Source organism: Podarcis liolepis (assembly GCF_965112155.1).
Source record: "Podarcis liolepis genome assembly, chromosome: 18".
NCBI lineage: Eukaryota > Metazoa > Chordata > Lepidosauria > Squamata > Lacertidae > Podarcis > Podarcis liolepis.
Window position 1 is genome coordinate 2518950 of NC_139572.1, and position 15216 is coordinate 2534165.

Sequence of the window (15216 nt, forward strand, 5' to 3'; positions counted from 1 at the left end):
GTCCGCTTAACGGTGCCGGCTGAAACAAAACAGGACTGGATCAAAATGGGGTCTCCTTTAGGGGCACAATAATCTGTTTTGTTGAGGGGGGCCCAGTGGTCTTCTTCTCCCAGCTCCCCAAACCCCAGTTAAGAAATTAAAACCAGAACATGAGAGGACAAGGGAGTGATGGATAGATGTTTTGAGAGCCCATGTTAGTAGCAGTTGTTTACTTTGAGCGTTTTGCTGCGTTCCGTTAAAGGAAAACTGAATTTCTAGAAATATTTCCCGGGAGGGGGTCCGGCAAAGAGAAGATATTGGTGGTGGTGGTGGTGGGGAGATATTCTGATTCAAGAATCCTCTCCAATCTGCCCACCCCGGGGGGACCTGGAAAGGAGGAGAAAGGGGTACGATGAGGTAGATATGCCAACACAACAAACTGTCGTTGTTAAGTCGAGGGGGTTCTCTGGCGGCTAGCGGCAAATATTTGGACCCCCTCGTCGTCTGCATCTGAAATGGTGGGCTCCCCCCCCCCGCCTGGTTCTGCAAGAAGCGAGACCCACAACCTCTCCGATTCCTGCCAAAGTCAAGGACGTGCCCCCTTACCCTATGTTCAAAGTAAACCACAAGTGAGTTTGGTGGGAGCAAGGGGGAGAAAAACCACAACCCCAAATTTTATCCTCTCCTCCGGTTGCGCTCCCAAAACTCTGCCAAACCCCCCCAGCTCGCCACGCTACTCCTCAGCAACGCACCGTTGCGGGAAATTTGAAAGAACCGCCCGCCCTCTGCAAACTACGGTTTTCGGGATTATTTGCAAGGAAGCTCCGCGCTTCGAATGCACTCGGAAGATGCGATGTCTGGAAGCTAAGTTTAAAAAATGGTTTCGTCCTGGCAAAAGCCAGTCGGACGTCTGAGGTCCCCAGCACCCTCTGCAAACTACGTTTCCCGGGATTATTTGCAGGGAAGCCGCGTGCTTCAAATGCAAATGGAGGATGCGATGTTAAAAAAAGGGTTTTGTACTGGCAAGAACCAGTTCTGGAAATGGAGACGTCTGAGGTCCCCAGTTTTCCTGGGCGTTGGGGAAACGACAAGCCCCGCAGACTGCAGAGGTTAACGCTGTGGTTTTTAAATTATTTGGGGGGGTGGAGGCGAGGAAAAACAACCCAGTGGTTTTTTTGGTGTCGTTGTTTTGCCATCGCAAAGGAGAAAAGTTTGAGGGTCAGGGGAGCGAGGTGCTAAGACGCAGGCAAGGCTGCCCCATCCGATCCTCCAATTTCCACGCAAAGAAATCTCCGTACAAAAATATCATCCTGTGAAATCCCAAAGCAATTGCTTGCGCGCCGCCCCCGACCCACCCCAATATGTAGGAAAAAACCCCACCTGAGCTCGTTCGTCAAAGACAATTTTCCCCGAGACCACCCCCCCCCTTGCAAAAAAAGCCCCTGCCAGTGTTACACGAAAAGATTTCGGGAGGGAAAGTGCAGCCGTATCGCCAACGGAAAACACCCCTGAAGCAACACGCGTTAAGAGGATAACCGCCAAAATAAAAACTTACAGAATTTGCTCTATAGATCTGCTTTCGCTTTTTCCTTTTTTGGTTGTCTGTTGAGAATCGTATTCCGAAAACAAAAGAAGTTTCTATTTACACACACACACCCCTGAATTTTCCTTATATATGTTTTGAGAGCGGTTTTTTTTTTTTTGTAAAAAAGGAAAGAAAACAAAAGCGCAATAGCTAAAAGCTTTCCCACCGCCCACCTTCCCCCCCCCCTGCCCCCTTTTGTAATTGCTGTTTGGGGTGCGGTTTAAAAAAAGGATTTCATTCTGAGACCACCCTGAGACCGCCTGACGAGAGGAGTCTCCCCGCCACCGCCCCAGACAAAATAAAAATAAAAATAACACACAGTGCAAAAGTGTGAGTTCGCATGAGGTAAGGAGTTCTGTGTCTACAATGCATTACGTCAAAAAAACAAAAGAGCTAAAACCACACAGTGTTTTCCAATCTGGCTCAGAAATCGTCGGCGCTTGACGCGCCACCCCCTGCCCTCCAAAATCCAGGCTGAAAAAGCTTTGTTTCCGTTTTTTTGGTTCTTCTATTGATATCTTTAATGCTGGGCATGGGGGGAATATTTGGTGGAAGCGGGGAGAGAAAGAGGAGGGAGAGATTAGGACCCAGATTAGGACCCCCACCTGTTTCCCCCAAAAAGCTTTGGTTATTTTGGTGTTAAGCTGAGATTGGTTGGGATACCTCCCTCCGTTCCCGGTTGGGGCAGGATCAAAACATCTCCCTGCAGCAATGGCAAAGAGGTTCTTTTATTTTTGGGGGGGATTTGGGGGACAGAAGATGGCACCTTCCAGACCCCCCTTGCCCCCCCCGGGAACAAACAAGGCGCGTGCGTTAAGATTCAGCGGGTCCATCTCTCCCCTCTCTCCGGAAAAACGCCCCCAGGAAATTCCCGTCCAGACAGGCGGATAAGGTTCCAAACCGGGGATGTTTTCTCGCCGGCCGTGCGTCGCCGGGGGCTTTCGGCTTTGGCAGGACGAAGAGGAGAAGCGGGGAGGGTTTCCTTAAGGCGACGAGGAATTGGTTGAGGTAGACGTCGGCGCGGCGGGGAAAGCAGTCTGCGGGGCGCTGGCGGCGGTGGCCTGCCCGCCCTGCGAGGCGCCGCGGCCGCTGTTGGAGTTTCCTTTGCTGAGGGAGGACGACGGCCCCGGAGTTTGGGCAAACAGCACACCTGGACGAGAATGGAAGAAGACACTTGGTGGGCCACCAGAACCCTGGACCCGTTCATTCTCACCAACCTAAACACCCGACTGGTCCCTTAATCCCGGTTGCCTTAGACGTTTCCGAGCACAATTCAAAGTGTTGGAGCTGACCTCGAAAGCCCTAAATGGCCCTGTATACCTGAAGGAGCGTCTCCACCCCCATCGCCCAGACCGGACACCTGGGTCCAGTTCTGAGGGCCTTCTGGCGGTTCCCTCACTGCGAGAAGCAAGGTTACAGGGAACCAGGCGGAGGGCCTTCTCGGTGGTGGCGCCCTCCCTTTAGATGTCAAGTAAATAAACAACTACCTGACTTTTAGAAGACATCTTAAGGCAGCCCTGCTTAGGGAAGCTTTTAATGTTTAATAGATTATTGTATTTTAATACTCTGTTGAAAGCCACCCAGAGTGGCTGGGGAAACCCAGCCAGATGGGCGGGGTATAAATTATTATTATTATTATTATTATTATTATTATTATTATTATTATTATTAGACCCTACAAAAGCCGGGGCTGCCGCCTTTCAGCAATAGCTTTGAGAGTAGATAGGGTAAAGGTAAAGGTAAAGGGACCCCTGACCATTAGGTCCAGTCATGGCCGACTCGGGGGTTGCGGCGCTCATCTCGCTTTACTGGCCGAGGGAGCCGGCGTCCAGCTTCCAGGTCATGTGGCCAGCAGGACTAAGCCGCTTCTGGCGAACCAGAGCAGCGCACAGAAACGCTGTTTACCTTCCCGCCGGAGTGGTACCTATTTATCTACTTGCACTTTGAGGTGCTTTCGAACTGCTAGGTTGGCAGGAGCAGGGACGGAGCAACGGGAGCTCACCCCGTCGTCGCGGGGATTCGAACCACCGACCTTCTGATCGGCAAGCCTTAGGCTCTGTGGTTTAACCCACAGCACCACCCGCTTCCCTTGCAATTTTATTATGCAGTGAGAAATATGGGTTCTGCAATGGGGTTTCCACCCATCGCAACAGATGCTAAAGAAGGGGAGGGGAATGGTTTGTGCCTGCAAACACATTTTCAGCCCTTAGGTGGCCCCTATCAGCCTTTGTGGTGGAGCTGCTCAAAGGCACATGAATTTTGGAGCAAGGCGTTTGCAGAGATTTCCTTGGCAACTCCAGTGGTACCTCAGGTTACATACACTTCAGGTTACATATGCTTCAGGTTACAGACTCTGCTAACCCAGAAATAGTACCTCGGGTTAAGAACTTTGCTTCAGGATGAGAACAGAAATTGTGCAGCGGCAGCAGGAGGCCCCATGTGCTAAAGTGGTGCTTCAGGTTAAGAACAGTTTCAGGTTAAATACGGACCTCCAGAACGAATTAAGTACTTAACCCGAGGTACCACTGTATAAGCAAACTATGGTGCCATTTCCCCACCAGGCGCTCTTGAACCTTCTTATGGATTTGAAAAATTAAGAGCTTGTTTTTAATCTCTTAAAAGCGGCCGGGGGCCGCACTGCCAAATTCTGGAAGACCTTCTTTAATCTTAGTAATTTGGATTCAGAGAGTTGACAAATTGCCCTCCCGGAAAAGGGCAGGGCATGAGTTACCATTAAAAAAAGGAATTTTATTTCTTATATAAACATTGAGGCACGTGGTGTCACTAATACATGGAAATTCTGGCTCAATTAAGACTACATTCAGCTTTGATTCTCAATAGCGATGCAACTCACAGGTGCAGAATGCTTCCATTTTTATATTTATAGCTTTATGATTTGCAAAGGGAACATTTGGGTGATTTACTAACTTTACTATCCCTTTGCAGAGGAGCTTTTGTACTTTGTCCTTTGAGGCTGCAGATATTATTATTATTATTATTATTATTAATAATAATAATAATAATACACTTTACAGTTTAAATCTTTCAATTCGTTGTCTTCTTTCTTTCTGGGATGTTTGCACCAGTTTCAGGTATTTTCTTTTTGCAAACTTTTTTTTAAAAAAAATGCAAAAACCCGTCCTCACCTTTCACCTTACAGGTGTAGGTAAGGTAATCTTGCAACCTTCAGAGCTTGCGACCTTAGCAAACTTAAGACCGGGCTATAATTTGGTCTTTTTTATTTTAGTTTTTTATTTTAATTGGAGTAGTATTATGATTGGATTTATTAATTTGATGGTTTTTATTGGAAAATCAATAAAAATGATTTATTTATTTTTTTAAAAAAGACTGGGTTTGTGAGGCTGTCTGAAACCTCCTTTCCGAAGTCCCTTCAACTGGGGTTTACCTGTATAAACGATGCCGTTGAGTTCAACCGACATGTTGATGCTGTTCGTTCCGTTGGTGGCCAAATTCATGGCGGAGTCTTGGCGGTTTTCTGGAAGGCAAAAAAAGGAGGGGGGTAAGACAGAGGCAGGCAGGCAGCCATTTTCCTTCCGGGGGCGGGACCAGGGGCAAAAGTGGGCGGGGGAGACATGCAAATTTCCACACCTGTACAGGTGCCTAAGGGACGCAGGTGGCGCTGTGGGTTAAACCACAGAGCCTCTTGGGCTTGCTGATCAGAAGGTTGGCAGTTCGAATCCCCGCGACGACGGGGTGAGCTCCCGTTCCTCGGTCCCTGCTCCTGCCAACCTAGCAGTTCGAAAGCACGTCAAAGTGCAAGTAGATCAATAGGTACCCCTCTGGCGGGAAGGTAAACAGCGTTTCCGTGCGCTGCTCTGGTTTGCCAGAAGCGGCTTAGTCCTGCTGGCCACATGACCCGGAAGCTGTACGCCGGCTCCCTCGGCCAATAAAGCGAGATGAGCGCCGCAACCCCAGAGTGGGCCACGACTGGACCTAATGGTCAGGGGTCCCTTTACCTTTATCTTTACAGGTGCCTAATGTCCACACACAGATCATTATATAATAATAATAATAATAATTTATACCCCACCCATCTGGCTGGGCTTCCCCAGCCACACTGGGCGGCTTCCAACAAAATATTAAAATACTGTAATACATCAAACATTAAAAGCTTCCCTAAAGAGGGCTGCCTTCAGATGTCTTCTAAAAGTGTGGTAGTTGTTGTTCTCTTTGACATCTGGTGGGAGGGTGTTCCACAGGACAGGCGCCACTACTGACAAGGCCCTGTGGCTGGTTCCCTGTAGCTTTGCTTCTCACAATGAGGGAACCGCCAGAAGGCCCTTGGCGCTGGACCTCAGCGTCTGGGCAGAAGGATGGGGGTGGAGACGCTCCTTCAGGGATACTGGGCCATTTAGGGCTTTAACGGTCAGCACCAACACTTTGAATTGTGCTCGGAGCCAATGGAGGTCTTTCAAGATCGTTCTCTCTAACCTCCAAGGCAAGAGGCATGGCCAGAGATCACGGATACCTGGCGAGCGAGTCCCTTGGCTGTTGATACGGATACTCATGGGCAGCTGAGCGGTCATGGCCAAGAGATTCTGCTGCAGCGCCCTCTGCATCAACCGCTGCTGCTCGTCCGTCACGAGAGCAATCTTCTTCTCCGGGGGCTCCCCGGACTCCAGCTTCTCCCGCAGGTGCTCCAGCGCTGCCGCCTGAGCCACAGCCGCCGCCTGTGCCGCCGCAGCTTGGACGGCTTGGGCCGCGATGGCCGGGTGGCCCGCCAGCGAGACGGGCAGGCGTCCGGGCACACCAATGGGGATGGCCGTCTCCTCCTCTGCAGGGGTTGCAAGAACAACAACAAAAAGGAAAGCTCCTTTAGCGCAAAGAGGTGCAAGCAGGTGAGACGGAGAGAGCGATATATGTTCAAATATATAAAAGGATGTCACATAGAGGAGGGAGAAAGGTTGTTTTCTGCTGCTCCAGAGAAGCGGACACGGAGCAATGGATCCAAACGACAAGAAAGAAGATTCCACCTAAACATTAGGAAGAACTTCCTGACAGTAAGAGCTGTTTGACAGTGGAATTTGCTGCCAAGGAGTGTGGTGGAGTCTCCTCCTTTGGAGGTCTTTAAGCAGAGGCTTGACAACCATATGTCAGGAGTGCTCTGGTGGTGTTTCCTGCTTGGCAGGGGGTTGGACTCGATGGCCCTTGGGGTCTCTTCCAACTCTAGGATTCTATGATTCTATAATACAGGGAGATCTTTGTTTTTTTAGATAGAGAGATCAACTTTATTCGCATTAGCCAACGGCCATAGCAACATAAAACAAGCAATCAAATGACCAAGACTATCGTTCAGATAGTAAAGGTAAAGGGACCCCTGACCATTAGGTCCAGTCGTGGCCGACTCTGGGGTTGCGGCGCTCATCTCGCTTTACTGGCGAAGGGAGCCGGCGTACAGCTTCCGGGTCATGTGGCCAGCAGGACTAAGCTGCTTCTGGCGAACCAGAGCAGCGCACGGAAACGCCGTTTACCTTCCCACCGGAGTGGTACCCATTTATCTACTTGCACTTTGACGGGGTGAGCTCCCGTTGCTCGGTCCCTGCTCCTGCCCACCTAGCAGTCCGAAAGCACGCCAGTGCAAGTAGATAAATAGGTACCGTTCTGGCGGGAAGGTAAACGGTGTTTCCGTGCGCTGCTCTGGTTCGCCAGAAGCGGCTTAGTCCTGCTGGCCACATGACCCGGAAGCTGGACGCCGGCTCCCTCAGCCAGTAAAGCGAGATGAGCGCTGCAACCCCAGAGTCGGTCACGACTGGACCTAATGGTTACCTTTTTAAGCCAACCCGGGAGACCTTTTAGGTTGAAGAGAGGGGCACAAAACGTGTGCGGAAACAAACGCGCGAGGCAATCGGCTGCCGTACCTTTTTTGATTTTCGGGACGGAGGCCAAGGAGCTGCCATTAGTGGTCGACCCCAACCCCAGCGTTGGCACTTGGAGCTTGGGCGAGGAAAGCATGCCATGGGTGCTGCTAGGCGAGTACGTGAAGATTGAGCCGCTGAAGCCTTGCCGGCGACCTTCGCGGCGGTTGCTGTCAATGGCGGCTTGCAACTCATTGGGGTTGCTCAGACCTCTCTTCTCACACTCGTAGGGATACAAATACTTCATGTACCTTTCCAGGGAAAAAGACACACACACAAAAATCAACCATTCGCGCTTCGTTCAATTCAACGCACGCTGCCAAGATGGACAGAGTTGGCCCCCTATTCCAATGGAATGGGACGTCCCTATTTTCAGGGGAGAAACGTTGGAGGGGATGGAATAGGACGTCCCTGTTTTCACGGGAGAAACGTTGGAGGGGATGGAATAGGACGTCCGTATTTTCAGGGGAGAAACGTTGGAGGGGATGGAAGAGGACGCCCCTATTTTCAGGGGAGAAACGTTGGAGGGGATGGAAGAGGACGCCCCTATTTTCAGGGGAGAAACGTTGGAGGGGATGGAAGAGGACGCCCCTATTTTCAGGGGAGAAACGTTGGAGGGGATGGAAGAGGACGTCCATATTTTCAGGGGAGAAACGTTGGAGGGGATGGAAGAGGACGCCCCTATTTTCAGGGGAGAAACGTTGGAGGGGATGGAAGAGGACGTCCATATTTTCAGGGGAGAAACGTTGGAGGGGATGGAAGAGGACGCCCCTATTTTCAGGGGAGAAACGTTGGAGGGGATGGAATAGGACGTCCCTCTTTTCAGGGGAGAAACGTTGGAGGGGATGGAATAGGACGTCCCTATTTTCAGGGGAGAAACGTTGGAGGGGATGGAATAGGACGTCCCTATTTTCAGGGGAGAAACGTTGGAGGGGATGGAATAGGACGTCCCTATTTCCAGGGGAGAAACGTCGGAGGGGATGGAATAGGACGTCCTTGTTTTCATGGGAGAAACGTTGGAGGGGATGGAACAGGACGTCCCTATTTTCAGGGGAGAAACGTTGGAGGGGATGGAATAGGACGTCCCTATTTTCAGGGGAGAAACGTTGGAGGGGATGGAATAGGACGTCCCCATTTTCATGGGAGAAACGTTGGAGGGGAAGGAATAGGACGTCCCTATTTTCAGGGGAGAAACGTTGGAGGGGATGGAATAGGACGTCACTATTTTCTGGGGAGAAACGTTGGAGGGAATGGAGCTATGCAACCCCCAAGTCAAGGAGATAGGGAAGGTTTCTTTAATGTTTGATGGTTTATTGTGTTTTTATTTGTGTTCTGCAGACACAAACACAAAACCAGGTGCTTTTTCGAATCTTCTGGCACCATTTAAGGACAGGCAAGACACTGCTTCTTTTTTTAAGAGAAAGGAATTCGGGTTTACAGCTACGAAGGAGTTAACAGCCCTCCACCCACTCACCTCCCCCCTCCACCGGCCCACCCCTCCCTCCCCACCCACAAATCCTTTTTCCGCCACCTGGTCCTCTGAATTCCAGACTAATTAACATTAGCCTTGATTAGGATGGATGTAATAGGTGGGGGAAGCGAATGGCAGAGAAGGAAGAAGAGGAGAGAGAGAGAGAGAGAGAGAGAGAGAGAGAGAGAGAGAGGAGGGGGAGAAAGCATGGGGTCAGAATGAGCCCATTCCCCTGCTTCCAAAAATTCAAGAGTGCGTCTCCATATAGAACTACACGTAAATTTCTTCCCAAAGAGCCTTTGATCCACTGTATATACCGTATTTTTCGCTCTATAAGACGCACCAGACCACAAGGCGCACCTAGTTTTTGGAGGAGGAAAACAAGAAAAAATGAATCCCAGAAGCCAGAACAGCAAGAGGGATCACTGCGCAGCGAAAGCAGCAATCCCTCTTGCTGTTCTGGCTTCTGGGATAGCTGCGCAGCCTGCATTCGCTCCATAAGACGCACACACATTTCCCCTTACTTTTTAGGAGGGAAAAAGTGAGTCTTACAGAGCAAAAAATACGGTATTTTGGAGAAAGAAAATGAACAAATTCCTATGCCCCACAAAAAACCCAGAGATGCAAATTAAATAAAAGGACACATTCTACTCATGTAAAAACACGCTGATTCCTGGACCGTCCGCGGGCCGGATTGAGAAGGAGATTGGGCCGGATCCGGCCCCTGGGCCTTAGGTTGCCTACCCCTGGTCCAGGGGTCCTTTACCTTTGCTGCGTGAAAAGTTGAGGAATGATAGAGGCACCCCCTCTTTGGAGCATGGCTGGGGGAAGGATCCTGGGAACTACAGTTTACCCATGGTGCCGGTGGCGCAGGACACGGGTGGCGCTGTGGGTTAAACCACAGAGCCTTGGACTTGCCGATCGGAAGGTCGGCGGTTCGAATCCCCGCAACGACGGGGTGAGCTCCCGTTGCTCGGTCCCTGCTCCTGCCAACTTAGCAGAAGCCAAGTTACAGGGAAGCAGGCAGAGGGCCTTCTCGGTGGTGGCGCCCTCCCTGTGGAACGCCCTCCCTTCAGATGTCAAAGAGAACAACAACTACCAGACTCTTAGAAGACATCTGAAGGCAGCCCTGTTTAGGGAAGCTTTTAATGTTTGATGTATTACAGTATTTTAATTTTTTTGGGGGGGAAGCCGCCCAGAGTGGCTGGGGAAGCCCAGCCAGATGGGCGGGGTATAAATAATAAATTATTATTATTTTTTTTATTACTTACTGAGTGCGCAAGGTGAAGGCCGCACTGGTGATGGACGTGGGCAGGTTCAGACCCTTTGTGATCTCCCGCCAGAGTTTCTTGTTGATCACCTCCACCAAGCCGCCCTTCTCGGTCACCAGCACATAGAGCATGTACAGATCGAGGACTTGCTTGGCCATAATCGGAATGCGGTTGACCGGCGTCCCTGCAGACGAAAAGAGAAAGAAACAAAAATAGCAGTTCGGTGGGGGCCGAATCGAAGCCCCGCTCGCCGGCGACGGCGGCAACAACCAAAGTCTCTGTGCTTTCTGAGACTTCTGGGAGAAGATATATAATGAATTGGAAAAAATGTATTAAGAAATACTTTACATTTCTCCCTGTTAAAACAAACAAGATGAATTGTAACAGGGAGAAATGTGAAGTATTGCACTTGGGCAAAAAAAAATGAGAGGCACAAATACAAGATGGGTGACACCTGGCTTGAGAGCAGTACATGTGAAAAGGATCTAGGAGTCTTGGTTGACCACAAACTTGACATCAGCCAACAGTGTGACGCGGCAGCTAAAAAAGCCAATGCAATTCTGGGCTGCATCAATAGGAGCATAGCATCTAGATCAAGGGAAGTAATAGTGCCACTGTATTCTGCTCTGGTCAGACCTCACCTGGAGTACTGTGTCCAGTTCTGGGCACCACAGTTCAAGGAGGACACTGACAAACTGGAACGTGTCCAGAGGAGGGCAACCAAAATGGTCAAAGGCCTGGAAACGATGCCTTATGAGGAACGGCTAAGGGAGCTCGGCATGTTTAGCCTGGAGAAGAGGAGGTTAAGGGGTGATATGACAGCCATGTTCAAATATATAAAAGGATGTCACCTAGAGGAGGGAGAAAGGTTGTTTTCTGCTGCTCCAGAGAAGCGGACACGGAGCAATGGATCCAAACTACAAGAAAGAAGATTCCACCTAAACATTAGGAAGAACTTCCTGACAGTAAGAGCTGTTTGACAGTGGAATTTGCTGCCAAGGAGTGTGGTGGAGTCTCCTCCTTTGGAGGTCTTTAAGCAGAGGCTTGACAACCATATGTCAGGAGTGCTCTGATGGTGTTTCCTGCTTGGCAGGGGGTTGGACTCGATGGCCCTTGGGGTCTCTTCCAACTCTAGGATTCTATGATTCAGAGGCCTTTCTTCTTGGAATAACAGGTTTGGAAGTGTCCAAGAAAGATGTTAGACTATTTTTGTATGCCACAACTGCAGCTAGAATGTTAGGGAAGTTTTTAATATTTTCAACACTTGATTGGGATCCGCCCAGAGTGGCTGGGGAAACCCAGCCAGGTGGCAGGGTATAAATAATAAATTATTATTACTATTATTATCTCCTATTTCCCAGGCTAAATATCCCCAGCTCCCTAAAACGTTCCTCATCAGGCTTGGTTTCCAGACCCTTGATCATCTCAGTCCTCTTCCTCTGCAAACCTTCCAGCTTCTCAACACCCTTCTTAAATTGTGGTGCCCAGAACTGGACACAGGACTCCAGAAGCAAGAATAGAGTGAGACTATTACTTCCCTTATCGGGACGCGGGTGGCGCTGTGGGTTAAACCACAGAGCCTAGGGCTTGCCGATCAGAAGGTCGGCGGTTCGAATCCCCGCAATGACGGGGTGAGCTCCCGTTGCTCGGTCCCTGCTCCTGCCAACCTAGCAGTTCGGAAGCACCTCAAAGTGCAAGTAGATAAATAGGTACCGCTCCGGCGGGAAGGTAAACGGCGTTTCCGCGCACTGTTGTGGTTCGCCAGAAGTGGCTTAGTCATGCTGGCTACATGATCCGGAAACTGTAGGCCGGCTCCCTCAGCCAATAAAGTGAGATGAGCGCCGCAACCCCAGAGTCGGCCACGACTGGACCTAATGGTCAGGGGTCCCTTTACCTTGTTAATATATAGTCCTAAGTGGCTCACAGGCACGAAACCCATGTTGGAAATCTGAATGCAACGGAAGCTTGAGTGAAATGATTCCATCAAAGTTCTTTAAAGTTCCTTTCCGTTTTATTTTTATTACAATCGCTGCTGCTATGACGGACCGGACCAGCAAGTTCGGATTACGAGGCGGGATTCGAACTGGCAGCTCCCTTGACTCGCCCCTCGAGTTTCTGAGCCGCGGGGCACAGTCTCCGCCGGCAGAACCAGGCGTGCAGTGGAAAAATCAGAAGGGCAGGTTCCCTTCCTGATATAATTAGACAATTATAAGGATTAGGGAGGCATTGCAGTGATTAACATAGACCACCACTCGATGCTTTTTTGGGTAGATGTGTTTTCTGTCCAAATGACGCTGGAAAGAGCGTCTCCACCACAATTGTCCAGCCCGGACGCCGGGGTCCACTTCCGAGGGCCTTCTGGCGGTTCCCTCCCTGTGAGAAGCGAGGTTGCAGGGAAGCAGGCACAGGGCCTTCTCGGTGGTGGCACCCATCAAGTCTCAAGGAGATAAAGAACTTTTAGAAGACACCTGAAGGCAGCCTTGTTTGGGGAAGTTTTTAATGGTTGATGCTTTATTTATATACACTGTAAGCCGCTCAGAGTGGCTGGGGAAACCCAGCCAGATGGGCGGGGTATAAATAATAAAATTATTGCTGCTATTATTATTATTGTTAACTCTCAAAACTGGAGTGCTTTGTTTTTCGGGGCTCATTATTTTTCCCCCCTGCTGTCCTGGCTCCAGATTTAATCTCCACGATGACCCTGAAACACAGGGAAGTTCTTAAAGTTTTATGTTTTATCGTGTTGGGTGTTTTAACTCGTTGGAATCTGCACAGAGAAGCTGGGGCAACTCAGTCAGATGGGTTGTGGGAATGGTTGTGGAACACCGGTATAAAATTTACGGCATGCAATGCCTTAAAGGAAAACATTATGAAAATGGTTTACAGGTGGTACATGACCCCAGTCAAGCTGGCAAAAATTTATCATTTGCCTGATAATAAATGTTGGAAATGTAAAGAGACTGAAGGTACCTTCTATCACCTTTGGTGGACATGCCCGAAGATTAAGGCTTTCTGGGAAATGATATATAATGAAATGAAAAAGGTACTTAAATGTACTTTCCCTAAAAAACCAGAGGCCTTCCTCTTGGGCATTGTCGGTCAATTGGTGTCAAGGAAGGACAGAACTTTCTTTTTGTATGCTACAACAGCAGCAAGAATACTCATCGCAAAGTATTGGAAGACACAAGATCTACCCACTCTGGAAGAATGGCAGATGAAGGTGATGGACTATATGACATTGGCTGAAATGACAAGCAGAATCCGTGATCAGGGGAAAGAGACGGCGGAAGAAGAATGGAGAAAATTTAAAAGTTACCTTAAGGACTATTATAAACTTGATGAATGTTAGAATGTTGAGATTTTCAGGAAGAAAGGGATGCAGTGTTATGAGATAAGATTATAGAAAAGATTAAGACGACAGAGCTTGGAAAGGAATATTTAGAAGTTGCTAAAAAAAATATTTTGGACATTGGGATGCAGAAAGGGGGGGTATGGGGGAGTCCCGGAAAAGAAGTCTATGAAAAAATGTTACGAAATTATGTGTGTTTGTATGTCTTTCTACGTGTTTGTTTGTCTTTAAAAATTTTGTAAAACCAATAAAAATTTTATATATAAAAAAAAAAACTCAGTCAGATGGGTGGCATGTAAGTAACAAATTATTATTATTATTATTATTATTATTATTATTATTAGTTGTATTCCACCTTTCTCCCCTATTAGGGACCCAAGGTGGTTTATAGTGTAGATCTGGGTTATTTTGAAAGTTGCGTGAAGTTTTTCATTCAACGTTCAGTGCTTGACAGAACCGACCACATTATTTCGCCGCTTTCTGCTATTTTTTTCATAACCAGAGGGTTGTTTTTTTTGGGGGGTGTGTGTTAGGATTTGATTCCCTGGTCTCTCCCAGGACCAGCGCTCTAACCTTTACACCGCGCTGCCTCTCTTCGTCGGATGTGCTATGTTTGCACGCCTGCCTATTCTGAAACAAACACCCTGGCAGGTTTCAGAAAGCAAACAAGACTCTGTTCCCGCTTCCTCAACACCTTTGACCAAAGACAAGCCGCAGCCCCTCCAATTTGCATCAGGCTGTTTTTCACCGAAAGGTCTGGTGCATTCAAATCTCGCCCTTTCTGCATGTGCTCGGGGCTGAAATAAGGGAGGGAGAGAGAAAGACAGAAAGAGAAGAAGAAAGAGAGGAGAGAGAGAGAGAGAGAGAGAGAGAGAGAGAGAGAGAGAGAAAGAAAGAAAGAAAGAAAGAAAGAAAGAAAGAAAGAAAGAAAGAAAGAAAGAAAGAAAGGAGAGAGGAGGGGGAGAGATAAAGAAAGACAGAAAGAGAGGAGAGAGAGAGAGAGAGAGAGAAAGAAGAAGAAAGAGAGGGGGGAGAAAGAGAGAGAGAAGGAGAGATAAAGAAAGACAGAAAAAGAGAGAGAGCGAAAGAAAGAAAGAAAGAAAGAAAGAAAGAAAGAAAGAAAGAAAGAAAAGAAAGAGAAGGAGAGAGAGAGGAGATAAAGAACGAGAGAAAGAGAGAAAGAGAGAAAGAGAGAAAGAGAGAAAGAGAGAAAGAGAGAAAGAGAGAAAGAGAGAAAGAGGAAGAGAGAGAGAGAAAGGAGGGGGGAGAGAAAGAAAGAAAGAAAGAAAGAAAGAAAGAAAGAAAGAAAGAAAGGGCGCTTTTAACTCTCTGCAGGTCCAACGTTTTGCATTCGCCTCAAAACGTTCACATCCCGCGACGATTCAAGCCGCGAATCTCATCGGGTGATTTCGGGGAACAGAACCTCTCTCTCTCTCTCTCCTCTACCTCACAGGTTTCTTGTCAGGACAAAACGGGGTGGGGAGGCAGAGAATCACGGCCACCAGCCCTGACCTCCTTGGAAGGAAAAAGGCAGAGCATCCCTAACAAGAATAATAATAATAGTAATAATGATGATTTTGATGATGCAGTCATGAGGTCTAGAAACCCGAACAAGCAGCGAAAACCTGAGGAAACTGAATCGTAGCACATGAACAAAAAAAGACCACTTTGGCACACAAATTGGG

At 48.6% G+C, this 15216-nt stretch overlaps 1 protein-coding gene across 6 annotated transcripts in view; it reads right to left on the bottom strand.

The window, feature by feature from the left end:
• Positions 1–1538: 1538 nt before the first annotated feature.
• ARID3A (AT-rich interaction domain 3A) overlaps positions 1539–15216 on the bottom strand; it is a 69269-nt gene continuing 55591 nt past the window's right edge. For all 6 annotated transcript variants that reach the window (XM_083483870.1, XM_083483871.1, XM_083483872.1 and 3 more), the window contains exons 5-9: positions 10183–10366; positions 7444–7691; positions 6054–6359; positions 4971–5060; positions 1539–2714 (exon numbers count right to left, since the gene is read on the bottom strand). In XM_083483870.1, the coding sequence (XP_083339996.1) occupies positions 2548–2714; positions 4971–5060; positions 6054–6359; positions 7444–7691; positions 10183–10366 (995 nt within the window). In that variant the 3' untranslated portion in view covers positions 1539–2547. The remainder of the gene's footprint in view (positions 2715–4970; positions 5061–6053; positions 6360–7443; positions 7692–10182; positions 10367–15216) is intronic.